We start from the raw sequence: 20,187 nt of genomic DNA on the forward strand, positions 1-20,187 counted from the left end.
GTATCAAGTGTTACGAGAAAGAGTTCGCTGAGAAAATGTACGTATGACACCACCATTTTAATACATGTGTATTGTATTTCATTTTCGAATACATTTCTGAATTACTGCATTTCATTTATTTCTTGTCATTTACATTCCTGTATCTTTATTTTACTTTCGAATTTACTTTCATGATCATTTACTTTTAAAGCCTTTAACATTTCTGCAGTTTAAGATTCTTTATGTTTTAACAATCTTTAAGTTTCATATTTATCTTTCTTGTTAAAGTTATAATTACATATAACGAAGCAATTACCAAGATTCTTGAATCGAATAATACTCATCGAAGAGGACAAATTACGAATATGATTCAAATGAACATTGATAACAATCTTCTTGACTATGTGTCCTAGGATCAATCTAGTCGATCCTGCAAGTAACCAAATCATATTTATTATAGTTTGGAAGACTAGCGGTTGTTTACCGGAAATCACCGTAAACACCATGTTAGCAGTTTTTTAGTATTTTATGTTATTGTTTTTATTATTCTCGAAACCTATTGTGTCTCTGGATGCCAAACATATTATTGTGAAGGAGGTAAATGTTGGAAACCAGTTTAAAAATGAACAAGAGTTTGCATTTCGTGATGACATGTTTCTATGGATTCGTACGGAGTCATCCAAACTTAAGTTTAGTGTTGTAGTCAGAAGTTTATATAATGGTTCGGTTAGAAGAGGTGCATTTGTGACAATATATTATAAAGAAGTGGGAAATATAGAACTCTTCTCCCGAATTTCAAACGAGCACTACTACGGAAAACCCCTTTCACAACGGTTGGAAAAGAGATACCATCACGCGGGTCATACCGTTGTTAAGTAGGGTGTGGTTGTAAGTCCGTTGTTTCTCTCAAACCGTTATTAAAAGGAAGTATGCACGCAACTTATCATAACGGTTATACTTGTAAACCATTGTGATACTTACACATAGGTACTGGGTTCGAAACCCATCAGCACAAATTATATAAATCATAATTATCTTTGATCAAGGTTACAATATATAACCCTCTGAAAGGCCTTTTTAAATCCCCAACTATTGGGACGAAGTTGTGAGGGTTCCGCGTTCACAGTTTTAGGGATGTCTGCTTCAAAATCCGTGAAAGGGATCTTCACATCAAAGGTCTCTATCACACTCGAATAAAAGTAGAACAAGCCGTCCTTAGAGCTCGGAGGACGTAGCGTACAAACTCTCTCTCCTGGTCCATAGGGTTCCAATGTGACATCATTTTCATCCTCGGTCAAAGATATACCTCTAAAGGAATGAAGCTTTGCAATCTCTATTTCATCAAAAGAGCTTGTTTTGTAGCTCATAACCTCATCGTCAAAAGGGGCGGCAATCTGCATGATAAACGCTACAGAACCTGATGAGAAAGAGGAAGAGGAATTATAATCATTATAAGCCTCATTTAAAAGTCGATTCATTTCTTCTTTGCCTAAACTCTCCTCCATGTCTCTCAAAAACGAGTCCCATAACTCTTTCCTCTCGGTGGTGTTGGTGAGATTGGGAATGCCAAACATTTTGTGGTACTCACCCTTGCCTACCATATTTCTAAAACGCCTATTTTGGAAACAAACTAAGAGATTAAAGGAATAAAAAGGGAAATACCTGAGGTTGAGTATTCGTTGAAAACTTGAGAATTAGGAGAGGATAGAGTGTTTTGGTGAAAAAAATTCTTACGGAGAGTGATGAAGGAAGATAGTGTCAAAAGCAAGGGTTTATATAGGGTTTAAAGGCAATGATGATGGCTAGTTGAATAGTTTCCTATTTAAGCTTACTCCCCATAAAAGCCATCATTGATAGTGCCTAAAAACCCGCGAGACACGCGACCTTCCATTCACACTGACACGTTGCAACGACTATAAAAGCATTCGAGAACTTCATTCGAGTACATCTTCTCGACAAACGAGGACTCATACTCGGGGGGCTTGTTCCATACTCGGGATTCTGATAAAGCCGCGGCCTGGGTCGACTACTTTATAAACAAGCACTTGAATAACTAAGCTGAGGACTGTCCACAATGTATGTCGAGTACCCTAGTCGGCCAGCAGGGTATCATCGAGCACCAGCGTAGGTCGCGTACCAAAGGCATACAAAGGGTCACGGTACAGGTCCGAGGTAACACCAAGCTGTTACGTACAAGCCGACTATAACTGATGATTGAGTGTGTCATCAATGAATCTCGCATTAATGATGAACCCAACGTCTGTAACGATGAAAGGCCAAAGACACCTCTTTAATGAGGTTCTGAAGGCCAAAATAAACTATAAAAAAGGACTCCCACTAGAGGGATAAGTAACACACTCCTCTTAGAATAAAGTGTATAGTACACTGCTTCCAAATCCCCAAAGCTAAGCACAAACATCATTCTATTTCCGGCTTCCCTTGCTTCTAAGTTTTTACTCAAGAACATGTATACACAAGTGAATACAATAAAAAATGGCAAGCATCTAGATTTTTGTTGACAAAAACAAATACAAATGTTATTATATTTCATGTGGTCATAAGTGTTATAGTCACTAAATATTCAATGAAAAAAAATTAACATACAGCCACAACTATCATGTATGACATTTGAACTTGTTCACAAGATTACAATATTAAACTCTAACCAATAAACCTATGCCTCTTACTTTTTTTTGTTTCACATCCAATTTATTGGACTGTCTAATCTGAATCGAGATAAATTCTAACATAAGTAATTTCAGCTATCTTCCGATATTCCTATCAAATGTAGCACCAATTACCATTAAACTAACTAACAAACCTCTTAAACATTAATAACATAATAAATCTTGTTTGTAAAGTTACATATTAAATATAACTAACACCTCTCCCTAAATGCATCGATACAATCAAACAAGTTCAATAGCAAATGGATGAATACATAACCACATTTCCTAATATAAAGCACTTCAATATTTAGTATTGTTGAAGCAAAACTTCCTTAATAACTTTGTCAAAATTAATGTAAGAACAGCCACCTGGACTAGTGTTCTCCTCTGCCTTCTTCTTCAACTCCATAACCTTTTTCCTCATCCTTTTCCCATTACCTCCCAACATCAATTCATCGATCAACTTCCCCACTTCTTCTCTCTTCACATTAGAATTGATTTCCATTCCAATCCCCCATTCATTGCAAATAAATCTACTGTTTGTTGGCTGATCAGCAAAAAATGGCCAACACAACATTGGAACTCCAGCACATATGCTTTCGGTGGTTGAGTTCCATCCACAATGAGTCAAGAATCCACCAACTGATGGATGGTTCAACACTTTCTCTTGTGGACACCAACTTGCTATTAGGCCTCTATCTGAAATTTCATTGACAAACTCAGATGACAAAATCACTGAGCCACCAATGACAAGATCAGGCCTAATGATCCACAAAAATGATTTCTTACTATTGGCCAAACCCCAAGCAAACTCCAACAGTTGCTCTGGAGTCATAACTGTAATGCTTCCAAAATTCACGTAAACAACAGACTCATGTTCCTTTGATTCAAGCCAATCAAGACAATTGGTATCTTCTTTCCAAAGATTAGAATCTAGAGATGCTAAGTGATTATGCCCAGATTGATTTAATAACGAAGGTAATGGTCCAATGGTATAGAGAGAAGGGAAAATAGAAGAGAGAGCTTGCAGCACATCACTCTCAAGCTCAGTAAAAGTGTTAAAAACAATAGCAGATGCTCTAGGAACTCTATCTGCCATATGGATAAAGAATTCTAGCCTGATATCATTCCGATCTGTTGTTCTGATAATGTCAGGGAGATCCTTTAGTCGAAAGTTGTGCAATCCTGGAATACAATCTACTTTGGTGTCTAAATAACCATTTGTCCAATAACTCTCATCTGCATGTCATAATAACAAAAGTTAAAAGGTTGATGCTATAGATTTACAACTGTAGATGATTATCATGGATTACTTAACTAGAAAATTTAGATTTCTGCTAAGCTATGAATTGATGAAATTGCACAAGTTATTATGCAAGGTATTTTTTCCAAAATTACCTATGAGGTAACATATATAATGGAGAAATATCACATATTATTTTACCTTTGAGTGGTATTAGGCCGCCTTTCTCAATCAATGTAGGAGTGTGCAAAATAGATAACAAGGTGCACGCACTTGTTGGGCAAAAGAGAAGGATTGGAATTGCATGTTGTTCGGAAGCTTGTATGGTAAATGGCATGAAACAATCAGAAACTAAGCATGTAACTGGTGGAACAAGACCAGCAATAGCAGATTCATGTAGTCTAACTAGAAGTTCACCAAAGAATATATGGAGGTTGTTCATTATTGAATGAGAAAGAGAGGGCATGTCTTGAGTAACATCACCATCATCACCATCCATTGGAGTTAAGCCATCTGGAATACTCTCAAAGGCAAAGTCTTTGAAACCATCAAAGGCTTTTTGACCCTTTGATTTGAGCAAGCGTTTGTGGTTGTATTCGGTGTTTACAAAGGTTATGTGAAAGCCTCTAAGGTGAAGAAGTTTTGCTAGTTTCAACAATGCACTGATGTGGCCTTGAGATGGAAATGGAGTTAAGACAGCATGTGGTTTTTTCTTTATGGAATTAGTCATCTCTGAAATTTTAAGACAACTGCAAAGATAGTCAATGAGAACTGTGAGATCTTGGTTTAGGAAATGTGAGATCTATTTATAAATAAAATGGAGCACGTATTGTGGCATATTTCCAAATACCGTATAATTTTGGATTGTCATGCATTTAACAAGATGAGTTTTATATTTACTTTTTTTTAGTTTAATATGTTTTTTCATGTAATACGAGGCAATAAATAATTTTGGCTTAATTATTATACTTAATACCAAGTGTTCAGTGTGTAGAGTTGATTTTGATGGATTATAGGTAATAAATAATTTTGGCTTAATTATACCAAGTGTTCATTGTAAAGAGTTGACTCTTGATAGAATATACGACAAAAAATTATCTACTGAAAATTTAAAACGCATAGTGTTTAATACTTGTAGCAATCCCTAGTTACCGGGATTATATTTGATATAAACTATTGTTATTGTGGGATTCAAATATTTGGAGACAGCTATTAGTAGGGATTGTAGCCAGCTAATCATATTAAATGCCCCATTCCAATATCTTCTTATTAAATTATGTTCTTTTATGATACAAATATACTAGTATTTATTAATATAATTACTTATTTATTTATGTATTATTTATTACAATTTTATTTGTATTTTTTTTATTTATAAATGAAGTGGTAATAACCAAACTTTGTTATTAAACAAATATTTAAGTTCGAAAGGAATATTAAAAAGCCTAATTAGGTTATGGAAAGTAACCAATATTTACAAGATTGTATAAGAAATTACTTATAGCTAGTGTCAGTATATTATTTATCTAAATTATTGTTTATCTTTCCAAAAGTAGCATTGACCCATTAAGATGCAAAAACCCTAACAATATAAAGTACAATTATACTAAACTATGACCCTTGCAATGTCCGAGTGTAGATTAATTATTTTGTATTAAAGTTTAAAATATGTTCAAAATAACTTTTTATAAAAAAGATGGTATTTTATACATAAAGAAAAAATATACTTAAAACATTGGTCTTGCTAACCAGTATCCTCAGGACAATGGTTAAATATTCTAAAAAAAGAAAATATTTTATAGAAAATTTAACATTTCAATTCTTAAAACATTAAATATGCAGATTACCGAGATAAATTTATTATTTTTTTTTTTTTTTTTTTTGGTATTATAAATTTATTATTTTAAAAGCCTTAACCATTGCCCTGAGGGCACTGATTAGCATTTCCCTTAAAACATAGAATTAATATATAGAACTGTTATATTTTTGTTTTTTAAAAATTATTTTTATTGGAGATAATCATATTTAGGAAAAAAAAATGCATTCATAAAAAATTTAAATTAAACTCACATTTTCGAACATAGTGTCTAATATGATTAATATGATGTATTTTTTATATTTTATAGATTACCACTACTACGTAAAAAGCCATTTAACAATTATTGGAAAAGAGATACCACAACGTCCGATCAACCATTGTGAAGTAAGAGATAGTTGTATGTATCACGATCGCACGACTGTGATTATAAGTCAAGTAGTACGCTATCTACCACAAGGTTACTTCAAACAACCGTTGTCATATGCTTTAAAGAAAAACATTTAACACCACTTGTTCTAAACAATCGTTGTGATATTCTTTAAAGAAAAACATTTAACAACACTTGTTCTAAACAACCGTTGTGATATAGACACTAAGTGTATTATAAATGATCTGAAATACTTATTTCTCTAATGCTGACTAAACATATAACTTTTCAATATAATCTGGAACACTATAGTATGATAAGTTAAGTTATATTAGAAGGACAAGTTACACGTTCATTGCTAAACAATAATTCTTTAGCTTCTTATCCGCATTTTGCTCCTTAACTGTTAGAACTTGTTTTAATGCTCCTAGTTCTTCAACCTCTTTCCTTCATCTCTAGTTCATTTTGCAACATATTATTTACTTTGTAAACTAAATTAGAGGTGAAGAAAGGGAAGATTGAAGAAGTAGAAGCACTAAACCAAGTTTTAATCATTAAAGAGTAAAATGTGGATAATAGGCTTAAGAATTTTGTCTAGAATTGAACATGTAACTTGTTTTCAAATATATAATTTTATCTATCATATTATGATTTTCTAATGCAATCCGAAAAGTTATATATTCGGTAAGATGTTGGAAAAACACTCAAACCGTATATATAATAAAATCATCTTAAACAAACATCAACAACAACATTCATCAACAACAACCCTTAAACAACATGCAACTTTTTTATGTAACAACATCATTAACTAAAAAAATGTGTCATAAACGTACTTGTCCCATAATGGCGTCCAAAATGAAAGGAAAGGATGATGAAGCTGAACTCAGAGCAGCAAACATGTGTTAATCCTCGTTAATTTTTTTCATTCACTTATCCATACCAACAAGTCAAAACAAGCAGAAAGTTCAAACATTATGAAACAAGCTATTGAAACCTAAACAATAATACATAAAAAGGATTTTAAAACATAAACTAGGGTGAAGACGAACCTGTAAGGTAGCCATTTTTTAAGATTTGAAGAAGAGAAAATCACTGCATAAGTTTGGGGTTTTAATATGAGTGAGGCGAGTGACATAGATGTTAGGGTTTTATTTTGAGAGAGACAAGTGAAATAGATGTTAGGGTTTTCTATTGAGAGAGACGAGTGAAATCTTCAATGTTCTTTTGCGCTTGAACAAAACATTTTTTCCCTTACAATCTGTCTCACATAATAGTATTCATGTTGTATTTTTGGAACTACTCTCTATTAAAGACATGCTAAAGAGTGTTAGAAAAGTCCCATATGATAGATTGCAAGTGCAGAAAATCATTCATTCTTTCAAGGTAAAACAAAGAAGGTTACTCAACCTTTGAAAAGATATATGCAACAAAATTTAGAATTACAACGATGATGATGAATCTAGATTTTTTTAATATTCTGTGTAAACAATGCATTGTTTAAAAAAATAGATATCTTTCACCTCAATTTTGTTCTAAAATCGAGGGGCTTGTTTATCTTATTTTATTTTTCTATTGAAATTAGAAAATATGTTTTCCCTCGTTTTTTTAAATCGAGAGAATATGTTACACAACTACAACAATGAATCTCTACCATGCATTCTTGAAGGAACAACGCTCAAGATATTACCAATACATCAATCCAACAAACTATCTACATCCACCACTATATATCTTTCTTGTGAAAGCATTTTCCTTGATAACATTTGCTCAAGATAATGAAATTTTGGAACTTAAAAAATATGGGAAAAGTTTTCAATGATGGATTGCAAGTGTAGAAAATCATTCTTGCTTCAAGTTAAATAAAGAAGGGATGTCAATCTTTGAATAACTTATTAAAAGTTTGACGCATTCAAATGATTGAACTTGAAAAGAATGCACACAAAACGTTTGCAACATGATATGGATTAGAGCAAAGATGTTTTGTTCTCCAAGAATAACAACTACTAAGATAACACTACATTTTTTGCTTAAACACCTTTTACCTCGATTTATTTCAGAAACGGAGGGAATAAGTTTCGAGTGATAATTGAGAATAATGATCTTCGTCCTTAAACAAATATGTGTCATCCATTTCATGAGTATCAACATTCAAGACACTTTCATTAGTGATGCACGTGAAACCTAAAAGACGTCCATTATGAAAGAATGTTGAATATTAAATTATTCCCTAAGATTCAATCATTTGAACATCTAAAATCTAAATCTTTAAGGAATATTATTTTTATCTAGATCTCTAGGGAATTTGATTTTAATTTTAATTTTTCACTACTACGGGAAACACAAAAAATGACGGTTGTCAAACACATAAAATGATGGTAGCACGTGCGTTGTTAGGTAGCATGTGATTGTATGTATGCTAGTTACCGTAGCATGTGATGGTATGTTAACGCGCAACTTATAACTACGGTTTATGGAAACAACTGTTGTGGTATTATTTTTAAACAATTCTCAATTCTATTATACCAAAAACAACAATACACCCATTTTTGAATTGAAACTTGTATTACATCAATGACTGTTGAAAGTATTTGTGGGTAAATATTTTCGGTAATATATCGTATCCACAGGGATTGGTTTAATATCACTGCCGTTCTATAGTTAATTATTTTGAGTGAGAAACAGTAATTGGATTTGTTTTATAATTATAATGCTATCAAATCTAAACAATAATTTAAATGCAAATACTGAAAGTTTGTTAACGATTAAGGAAATATGTTGAGCTTCAGGGTTCATCAACCTATTCCTATACAATGTATTGATCAAATCACAAGTGAACAATCATTTGAAATATTATCTTCACTTATCCCCAAATATGATTCCATGTCTGCAAATTAAATTAGATAAACTTCTACCGGTATGAGATTCGATCTCTCCAAATATCAATATCGATAAGAGTAATAAAGAACGATAATTATGAAAACTCAATCACAATTCCATCTTTGCAAATTGAGATTGAATCAATATAGTAACCTAGGGCAAAAGTTAGAACCTTTTCTTTCGATCAAAGATTCCACGATAATTTAATATAAAAGCAAGGTTTCTTATTGATAATAAATTCAAACAATTGTTCATAGGAAAGAATCAATGGTATTGTATATTCATAGGTTAACTACTACCTTAAACTCACCAAGAGGAATTTAGCTCTCCATAGACATGAAGAACACACAAGAATTAATAGAGGGATTCATCTTCATCAACGGAATGTCTTCAATTGGTAAAGATTTGGCCTTCGATTGTTGTTCTCGGCTTCAAACTCAGAATGCTCTCCTAATTTCTCTCACAAAAGATCTGTCTTTCACTTGGAAGCTAGGGCTTTTATTTATAAGTTTTGGGCTTTTAACGCCGCGGCGCGGCAACGGATGTGCGCGGCGCGATCAAAAACAGAGACTTTGGCGCGGCGCCGGCTAGAACTCCCGCGGCGCGCCCTTGTCAAACTTCATCTTTTTGCTTTGCCTTTGAGACTTCTAGCTTTCTCTTTTCCTCATGATCTTGTAAAGCTCCTTTCCAGCTCCAAACCTGCATCAATAGTACCCACAAGTGATTCGATTTGCTTTACACATGAACCAAACTTATTCAGTTCAATTCTTACTAAAAACCTATGGATCTATCACACTTTGCATTAGTTTAGACAAGAAATTACTTATTTTAACACATGAATTTACCATTAATTCACTCCTAACAAACTCTCCCCAACTTAGAGCTTTGTTTGTCCCTAAACAAAATTACTTACCTCCAACAAATCATACCAACAGTCATGCAACAAGTTTTTCAAAAAGGTTTCTTGTTGAAGCGGTAAAGCGGCAAGCAACAAAAGATTTGGAAATATTTATCCGGGAATTTATCGTGTCCACAGAGATTAGTGCTACTGAACTGCCGTTCGACAGATTCTTAGTTCTTGAATTCGGTTTTGAATGAATTTAAATATGAAATGGAAAAGTAAATATCAACACAAAAAGAATACATTCTTCAAATAGAAGAAACTATCAGGTATTGCATATAATCTACTCTTCACAAACTTAAACTTATCGACCAGTTGCACTCAGTCTACTATACTCCTTAAACCATTCACGTGTTGCCCGTTGTCGGCATTCGTGTCCAAACACCTCCATGAGTTCTATTGTATGCTTAGTTGACGATTTCTCCACCAATCAAACATACGGTAGCTTACCGTGTTAAATTAAAAATATTGCTCGATCGACGATCTCTCCACCAATCAAACAACCCGGTAGCATTACGAACCAACACAAAGTGAACATTAACTCTTCATCTATCTCTACAATCAAGAAGCTAATGATTATCTCTCCTAATCAAGATTTGTGAGGTCTATCTCTACAACAACACAAACCCCTAACATCAAGATGCAAAACAACCCACCAAATATAACCCAAACATCAAGATGTAAAAAATCAAGAAAAACAGCAAGTTTATATTGTAAAGCAACTTTATACAACGCCATGGGCGACAAATATACATGAGATCAAAGTATATATATACAAAACCCACAAATGAAACCACAAAGAGAAGAAAAGAAGAAAAACCCAAAAATCTCACGGTTTGTCGGCTCCGATTGATGAAGGATTCAACCCCGGATCATCCATTTGACAGCTCCAATGTGTTTTCTAGCATCTTTCCACTCAAAAATGGTTGTGATGACTTTGGGAACAAATACCCCAAAGCATAACCCTAAAAAATGTGATTTTTCCCTATTTAATGACTTTCCAAACCGCGCAGACCGCGCTTAGCGCGGTCAAGCCCGCTTAGTCCGCTCAACAGAAAATTGAAATCTTGTTTTGGCCATATCTTGAGAACCGTAACTCCGATTTGCGCCCGGTTCGTAGCGTTGGAAAGCTTATTCCATGCTCTATCTAACAATGAACAAATTGCAACCAAATTGATGATTTATTATTCTTTGGTTTTGAGCTTTATTCGCCGAATGAATTGATTCCGCCGCTCAAAATCGCGCGTTTGAAGCCGTGTCTTCGCCACGTTATTGCTCATGCTCCAAATACGCCTCAATACCTACAAACTGAATAGAAAACTATCAAAAATTATAAAAGTATATGAAAATACATCTATTCACAAAGTATACGTTTTTATACACAAAACGGGGTATTATTCGAACGGTATTAACAAAAAGTATCGATAAGTGCCACTATTTACAAACACAAAATAACTACATTTTGGCACTTAACAACTCTCCCCAACTTGAATTTGTTTGTCCTCAAACAAGGCCAAACACTCAAAGAATCAAAAGTAAAAATCCAAAGAATCAAGAATCAACACAGTTTAGAAAACGAAACAATTGCACAGTTCAAACCAAAAACGTACAAATCAAAGTAAATACTTACCACAATCCTACAACGACACATGAAAATGAAACCAATCCTAAGTACAATAATCATACAAAACATTCTAAACAAAAACAAGCTCAATAATGAATCACGCCTAGCAAAAATTCATCGGTAGATGAAAAACACCGAAAGGTGAGGACTTTGACACACACCCGACAAACTTGCAAACAATAGACAAAATTATGCATTCATCCAAAAAAATAGTATTGAAAATGCAACGGCACGAATCACAAGGGCTTTCAAGGTTGTAATGTGGCTCGGTTAACAAACAAGTGATAAGTCCTAAAGCTAATTGAAACAAAAACTTGCCTAAACCTAAGGGAGTAATTACTTCCACAAAGTTTCAAACAATACAATTTCAATCCAACTTTCTTTTTCATCACAAGTTTCACACCAAACACAAAACTTATTAACACACTCTTATTCCAAACTCTTTTTGTTCTTTTCTTTTTCAAACTTTTTTTTTCTTTCTTTTCCTTTTCTTTCTTTCTCACATTTTTTCTTTTTCTTTTTCTTTTTCTTCTCTTAACCTCACATCAATCACAACATAAGCAAGCAAACATCCTCTCCCCAACTTGAATACAACTATCATCATAATAAGAATACTCCCTACTTTCTAAGGCAAGGTAAAAATTCAAACTATAAATCATAGTTGAGGGTTCAAGAAACAAAGAATCAACATCCAAACATAATTGAAAACCAAACGCTCATAGACAAGCATTAAGCAAAAACAATATGGATATTGACAAAAAGGCTCAAAGGGGGTTACTAATGCTCACACACTCACAAGGTGAATTGATATTTAGCTATGGTAGTTGTGCTCAAAATCAAACAAGTGCCTTGATCACTTTCGTGCAGTCACAAAATCAATACAAATGACAGATTAAACATAATAATATCCAGTTAAAACAAGAAATGTCGGTCACTCGCATATATACATAATGGAAAGTCACCTCACATTTATGGTAAAAAGGGGAAACTAATGTGATTCAAGTCATGAGCAAGTTATGCAAAAAGAATGAATAATATGAAAATTGTACAAATGAAAAGTCTCATAAACAAGCTATGCTATAGAAAGCGATAAACGAGTACCTTGCTATGTACAAATTTGAACAATCATTACCGCACAATTGGCATGTTGAATCAATCAAAATTGGAGAATTACCAAATGCGATTCCAAGTAATCGGGCCAAAATTTGAGTCTAAACAACAACAAAAGAATTAAAACATATTACTAATAATTACTACTCTATAAGGCCTTGGTGGAAGTGGAAAAAGGCGAGCCGAGTGAACCATTAAAAAGAGTTCACTGGACAAAACTCCCAGGCCGCGCTAAGCGCGGTGAGCACGCTAAGCGCGCTATACCAGAAAAACCAGAAAACTAGAATTTCCAATGCAGCCTCCACTTACCACCTACACTACTCATTTACAGAAAAACAGAAAAATAAAAGCATTGGGGTGCTTCCCAACAAGCGCTTGTTTTACGTCGTTAGCTCGACGCCTTTTATTGTCTCGCGAATGGCAAGTGACTTCCTCGCAACACGTCAATGCTTTCGCCTCAAACGCAACATAAAGAAAGCGACCTGACCAAACACTTAACAAACGAATCAAAAGCAAAAGTATATACAAGTATGTGTAAAAACACAAATATACATAAAACACAATATTTACAAAATCCTTAATTGGCTAAACAAATTGAAAAGTGAAGATTTAGAATTTACGAACTATCCGAGTTCAATTTGTTTAGCCAACTTCACCTTGCTAAATATCAAAAGTAAAGAGGAACAAAATCAAACACACAAACATGTACAAGTATGAAAATATGAACATGTATCAATATAAGAAAATATATAAGTATGAGAATATGCACAAAATATACGATATTCACAAAACTCAAAAACAAAGAAACTATCGCAATGCGAATTCAATAAAAACACCAATCCCCGGCAACTGCGCCATTTTGTTGAAGCGGTAAGGCGACAAGCAACAAAAGATTTGGAAATATTTATCCGGGAATTTATCGTGTCCACAGAGATTAGTGCTACTGAACTGCCGTTCGACAGATTCTTAGTTCTTGAATTCGGTTTTGAATGAATTTAAATATGAAATGGAAAAGTAAATATCAACACAAAAAGAATACATTCTTCAAATATAAGAAACTATCAGGTATTGCATATAATCTACTCTTCACAAACTTAAACTTATCGACCAGTTGCACTCAGTCTACTATACTCCTTAAACCATTCACGTGTTTCCCGTTGTCGGCATTCGTGTCCAAACACCTCCACGAGTTCTATTGTATGCTTAGTTGACGATTTCTCCACCAATCAAACATACGGTAGCTTACCGTGTTAAATTAAAAATATTGCTCGATCGACGATCTCTCCACCAATCAAACAACCCGGTAGCATTACGAACCAACACAAAGTGAACATTAACTCTTCATCTATCTCTACAATCAAGAAGCTAATGATTATCTCTCCTAATCAAGATTTGTGAGGTCTATCTCTACAACAACACAAACCCCTAACATCAAGATGCAAAACAACCCACCAAATATAACCCAAACATCAAGATGTAAAAAATCAGGAAAAACAACAAGTTTATATTGTATAGCAACTTTATACAACGCCATGGGCGACAAATATACATGAGATCAAAGTATATATATACAAAACCCACAAATGAAACCACAAAGAGAAGAAAAGAAGAAAAACCCAAAAATCTCACGGTTTGTCGGCTCCGATTGATGAAGGATTCAACCCCGGATCATCCATTTGACAGCTCCAATGTGTTTTCTAGCATCTTTCCACTCAAAAATGGTTGTGATGACTTTGGGAACAAATACCCCAAAGCATAACCCTAAAAAATGTGATTTTTCCCTATTTAATGACTTTCCAAACCGCCCAGACCGCGCTTAGCGCGGTCAAGCCCGCTTAGCCCGCTCAACAGAAAATTGAAATCTTGTTTTGGCCGTATCTTGAGAACCGTAACTCCGATTTGCGTCCGGTTCGAAGCGTTGGAAAACTTATTCCATGCTCTATCTAACAATGAACAAATTGCAACCAAATTGATGATTTATTATTCTTTGGTTTTGAGCTTTATTCGCCGAATGAATTGATTCCGCCGCTCAAAATCGCGCGTTTGAAGCCGTGTCTTCGCCACGTTATTGCTCATGCTCCAAATACGCCTCAATACCTACAAACTGAATAGAAAACTATCAAAAAGTATAAAAGTATATGAAAATACATCTATTCACAAAGTATACGTTTTTATACACAAAACGGGGTATTATTCGAACGGTATTAACAAAAAGTATCGATAAGTGCCACTATTTACAAACACAAAATAACTACATTTTGGCACTTAACAACTCTCCCCAACTTGAATTTGTTTGTCCTCAAACAAGGCCAAACACTCAAAGAATCAAAAGTAAAAATCCAAAGAATCAAGAATCAACACAGTTTAGAAAACGAAACAATTGCACAGTTCAAACCAAAAACGTACAAATCAAAGTAAATACTTACCACAATCCTACAACGACACATGAAAATGAAACCAATCCTAAGTACAATAATCATACAAAACATTCTAAACAAAAACAAGCTCAATAATGAATCACGCCTAGCAAAAATTCATCGGTAGATGAAAAACACCGAAAGGTGAGGACTTTGACACACACCCGACAAACTTGCAAACAATAGACAAAATTATGCATTCATCCAAAAAAATAGTATTGAAAATGCAACGGCACGAATCACAAGGGCTTTCAAGGTTGTAATGTGGCTCGGTTAACAAACAAGTGATAAGTCCTAAAGCTAATTGAAACAAAAACTTGCCTAAACCTAAGGGAGTAATTACTTCCACAAAGTTTCAAACAATACAATTTCAATCCAACTTTCTTTTTCATCACAAGTTTCACACCAAACACAAAACTTATTAACACACTCTTATTCCAAACTCTTTTTGTTCTTTTCTTTTTCAAACTTTTTTTTTCTTTCTTTTCCTTTTCTTTCTTTCTCACATTTTTTCTTTTTCTTTTTCTTTTTCTTCTCTTAACCTCACATCAATCACAACATAAGCAAGCAAACATCCTCTCCCCAACTTGAATACAACTATCATCATAATAAGAATACTCCCTACTTTCTAAGGCAAGGTAAAAATTCAAACTATAAATCATAGTTGAGGGTTCAAGAAACAAAGAATCAACATCCAAACATAATTGAAAACCAAACGCTCATAGACAAGCATTAAGCAAAAACAATATGGATATTGACAAAAAGGCTCAAAGGGGGTTACTAATGCTCACACACTCACAAGGTGAATTGATATTTAGCTATGGTAGTTGTGCTCAAAATCAAACAAGTGCCTTGATCACTTTCGTGCAGTCACAAAATCAATACAAATGACAGATTAAACATAATAATATCCAGTTAAAACAAGAAATGTCGGTCACTCGCATATATACATAATGGAAAGTCACCTCACATTTATGGTAAAAAGGGGAAACTAATGTGATTCAAGTCATGAGCAAGTTATGCAAAAAGAATGAATAATATGAAAATTGTACAAATGAAAAGTCTCATAAACAAGCTATGCTATAGAAAGCGATAAACGAGTACCTTGCTATGTACAAATTTGAACAATCATTACCGCACAATTGGCATGTTGAATCAATCAAAATTGGAGAATTACCAAATGCGATTCCAAGTAATCGGGCCAAAATTTGAGTCTAAACAACAACAAAAGAATTAAAACATATTACTAATAATTACTACTCTATAAGGCCTTGGTGGAAGTGGAAAAAGGCGAGCCGAGTGAACCATTAAAAAGAGTTCACTGGACAAAACTCCCAGGCCGCGCTAAGCGCGGTGAGCACGCTAAGCGCGCTATACCAGAAAAACCAGAAAACTAGAATTTCCAATGCAGCCTCCACTTACCACCTACACTACTCATTTACAGAAAAACAGAAAAATAAAAGCATTGGGGTGCTTCCCAACAAGCGCTTGTTTTACGTCGTTAGCTCGACGCCTTTTATTGTCTCGCGAATGGCAAGTGACTTCCTCGCAACACGTCAATGCTTTCGCCTCAAACGCAACATAAAGAAAGCGACCTGACCAAACACTTAACAAACGAATCAAAAGCAAAAGTATATACAAGTATGTGTAAAAACACAAATATACATAAAACACAATATTTACAAAATCCTTAATTGGCTAAACAAATTGAAAAGTGAAGATTTAGAATTTACGAACTATCCGAGTTCAATTTGTTTAGCCAACTTCACCTTGCTAAATATCAAAAGTAAAGAGGAACAAAATCAAACACACAAACATGTACAAGTATGAAAATATGAACATGTATCAATATAAGAAAATATATAAGTATGAGAATATGCACAAAATATACGATATTCACAAAACTCAAAAACAAAGAAACTATCGCAATGCGAATTCAATAAAAACACCAATCCCCGGCAACTGCGCCATTTTGTTGAAGCGGTAAGGCGACAAGCAACAAAAGATTTGGAAATATTTATCCGGGAATTTATCGTGTCCACAGAGATTAGTGCTACTGAACTGCCGTTCGACAGATTCTTAGTTCTTGAATTCGGTTTTGAATGAATTTAAATATGAAATGGAAAAGTAAATATCAACACAAAAAGAATACATTCTTCAAATATAAGAAACTATCAGGTATTGCATATAATCTACTCTTCACAAACTTAAACTTATCGACCAGTTGCACTCAGTCTACTATACTCCTTAAACCATTCACGTGTTTCCCGTTGTCGGCATTCGTGTCCAAACACCTCCACGAGTTCTATTGTATGCTTAGTTGACGATTTCTCCACCAATCAAACATACGGTAGCTTACCGTGTTAAATTAAAAATATTGCTCGATCGACGATCTCTCCACCAATCAAACAACCCGGTAGCATTACGAACCAACACAAAGTGAACATTAACTCTTCATCTATCTCTACAATCAAGAAGCTAATGATTATCTCTCCTAATCAAGATTTGTGAGGTCTATCTCTACAACAACACAAACCCCTAACATCAAGATGCAAAACAACCCACCAAATATAACCCAAACATCAAGATGTAAAAAATCAGGAAAAACAACAAGTTTATATTGTATAGCAACTTTATACAACGCCATGGGCGACAAATATACATGAGATCAAAGTATATATATACAAAACCCACAAATGAAACCACAAAGAGAAGAAAAGAAGAAAAACCCAAAAATCTCACGGTTTGTCGGCTCCGATTGATGAAGGATTCAACCCCGGATCATCCATTTGACAGCTCCAATGTATTTTCTAGCATCTTTCCACTCAAAAATGGTTGTGATGACTTTGGGAACAAATACCCCAAAGCATAACCCTAAAAAATGTGATTTTTCCCTATTTAATGACTTTCCAAACCGCCCAGACCGCGCTTAGCGCGGTCAAGCCCGCTTAGCCCGCTCAACAGAAAATTGAAATCTTGTTTTGGCCATATCTTGAGAACCGTAACTCCGATTTGCGTCCGGTTCGAAGCGTTGGAAAGCTTATTCCATGCTCTATCTAACAATGAACAAATTGCAACCAAATTGATGATTTATTATTCTTTGGTTTTGAGCTTTATTCGCCGAATGAATTGATTCCGCCGCTCAAAATCGCGCGTTTGAAGCCGTGTCTTCGCCACGTTATTGCTCATGCTCCAAATACGCCTCAATACCTACAAACTGAATAGAAAACTATCAAAAAGTATAAAAGTATATGAAAATACATCTATTCACAAAGTATACGTTTTTATACACAAAACGGGGTATTATTCGAACGGTATTAACAAAAAGTATCGATAAGTGCCACTATTTACAAACACAAAATAACTACATTTTGGCACTTAACATTTCTCAAGTGGTTCAATTCAGTAGCCAAGTTAAATACTCCTCCTCTTCCTGCAAACTCAGAACATACACACGAAACAAATTTTGAAAGCAAATTACCTCCAGAAGTTCAAAACACTACACAATTGTAATTGAATCAGCACTAATCACTCTTATCAAAAAGTATGATGAACAACAGAGGGGTTCAACACTCATCCAAACAATTAAATCAACAAGGATCCATATCATACGTTCACCAAATTGTTAGCATCAAGTCCTGTGGAATCTGAGAATCAGAAGGTCTTTCTAGGGTTGTAATGTGGTTTAGATGCAAAGAAAAGAAGATAATCAAGGGTTGTTCCTAATCTAGGGAAGCATCCGAATTATAACTCATTCCTCCTTCTTTATAACTTTCGCTTTCTCACCTGGTCATCTTTTCTCATTCGTAGCTCGGTTTTTCTTTTTCTCTTTTTTCAACAACTGTTAGATTCCAACGTTGTTCTTCTCTTTTTTTTTCTTTTTCTATATATATTTTTTTTCGAGCTACGAATTTCTTTTGTCCTTCACCGATTACCACTTGTACTTACTTTTCTTTGGATTGTGATTCTCCCCAACTTGGAGATCAACCTGTACTTAGATTATGTGAATGCTCCCCTACTTTCTAAGAAAGGTCAAAGAGAAACACATCACCAAAAATTTTTTTTTGGTTGATGGTTCGAAACAAAACTTTTTATTGAGATCAAAACTCACCAGGTATTTTCCTTGGTGCATATTATGATGCTTATCTTGACCTCAGGCTCAAAGAATGGTTAGCAAAGGATCACACTCTCACAGAAGAAAATAAGTTTTCCGTTGGAATTGGCTTAAAGAAACTCTCAGATTCAAACAAGTGCCTAAATCACTTTCACAGATTTCCACAAACGATGCGACAATTGGTTTAGCAAAATACAAACATGTCAAAGTAATTGATGGTCTCCTGCATATAGTAAACAATGGAAAGCTTTCCTCACGATGGTTAAGGCTAAGCCGATCCAATCAAAAATTGAGTACCATAAGGAACTTCTGTCAAGTATTTACTAACAACCTAAGTTTCATGCACACATTAGGAGTTTGAGTTCGAAAATTCATACCTGCCTTGTCACTTATTGAAAAAGAGAGTGAAAACTTACTTTTTTTTTTCAAAAAATTTCACTCACTACCACTTTCACGCATGTTGCTCCATTGTTGGTACTTTGCTTGAGATTTTCATTATGTTGTGGAACTACTCATTCTAAACTGGGGACAAATAACAAACATAAAAGCATAAAATTGAAAAATGCAAAAGAGTAAATCCACCCCCAAACTTGAACTAAACATTGACCTCAATGTTTCAGAACAAGCCCGAGAGGGTTGACTCACAAGGGGTATTGCCATATCAATTGATTCTTCCTAGCTTTCACCAGAAATGTCCCCTTATTATTTCCTGAAATAAAAATAAACAAAATAAAATAAAACATTAGAAGCGTGGTTTGCCTCCCACGAAGTGCTTCGTTTAACGTCGCATGGCTCGACGGTTCATGGTTGAATCATCAACCATTGTCTCGTTTTATTGGTACTTTTCTTACCAATGTGAAGCCCCAAAAGTATTTAAAGTTTACTTGTTTGGTTTCTTCATCCTTAATTCTTACTACTTCAACTCGCGATCTCTCTTCCTTCATTTGTTTTTTCCTCTCCTCAAGAGAGATATATCCGTTAATTTCTTCTTCTGTGAGAACCTATCCTTGATGAATTTGACACATTTTGGCTTTAACTCTAAACCTTCTAAAAATGGGATGGTG

At 34.4% G+C, this 20,187-nt stretch overlaps 1 protein-coding gene across 2 annotated transcripts in view; it reads right to left on the reverse strand.

Annotated features, from left to right (window-relative positions):
* Window positions 1–2,525: 2,525 nt before the first annotated feature.
* The window catches only part of LOC131652857 (7-deoxyloganetin glucosyltransferase-like), a 29,540-nt gene continuing 11,878 nt past the window's right edge, over window positions 2,526–20,187 (reverse strand). Inside the window, exons 1-2 of one of the 2 annotated variants that reach the window (XM_058922837.1) lie at window positions 4,093–4,671; window positions 2,537–3,887 (exon numbers count right to left, since the gene is read on the reverse strand). In XM_058922837.1, coding sequence (XP_058778820.1) covers window positions 2,956–3,887; window positions 4,093–4,621 — 1,461 coding nt within the window. In that variant the 5' untranslated portion in view covers window positions 4,622–4,671 and the 3' untranslated portion in view covers window positions 2,537–2,955. Of the gene's footprint in view, window positions 3,888–4,092; window positions 4,672–20,187 lie in introns of those variants that run through there. The other variant, XM_058922839.1, reaches the window with a different exon arrangement.

The sequence above is a fragment of the Vicia villosa genome, linkage group LG2 (genome assembly GCF_029867415.1).
Source record: "Vicia villosa cultivar HV-30 ecotype Madison, WI linkage group LG2, Vvil1.0, whole genome shotgun sequence".
In the NCBI taxonomy this organism is placed as follows: domain Eukaryota; kingdom Viridiplantae; phylum Streptophyta; class Magnoliopsida; order Fabales; family Fabaceae; genus Vicia; species Vicia villosa.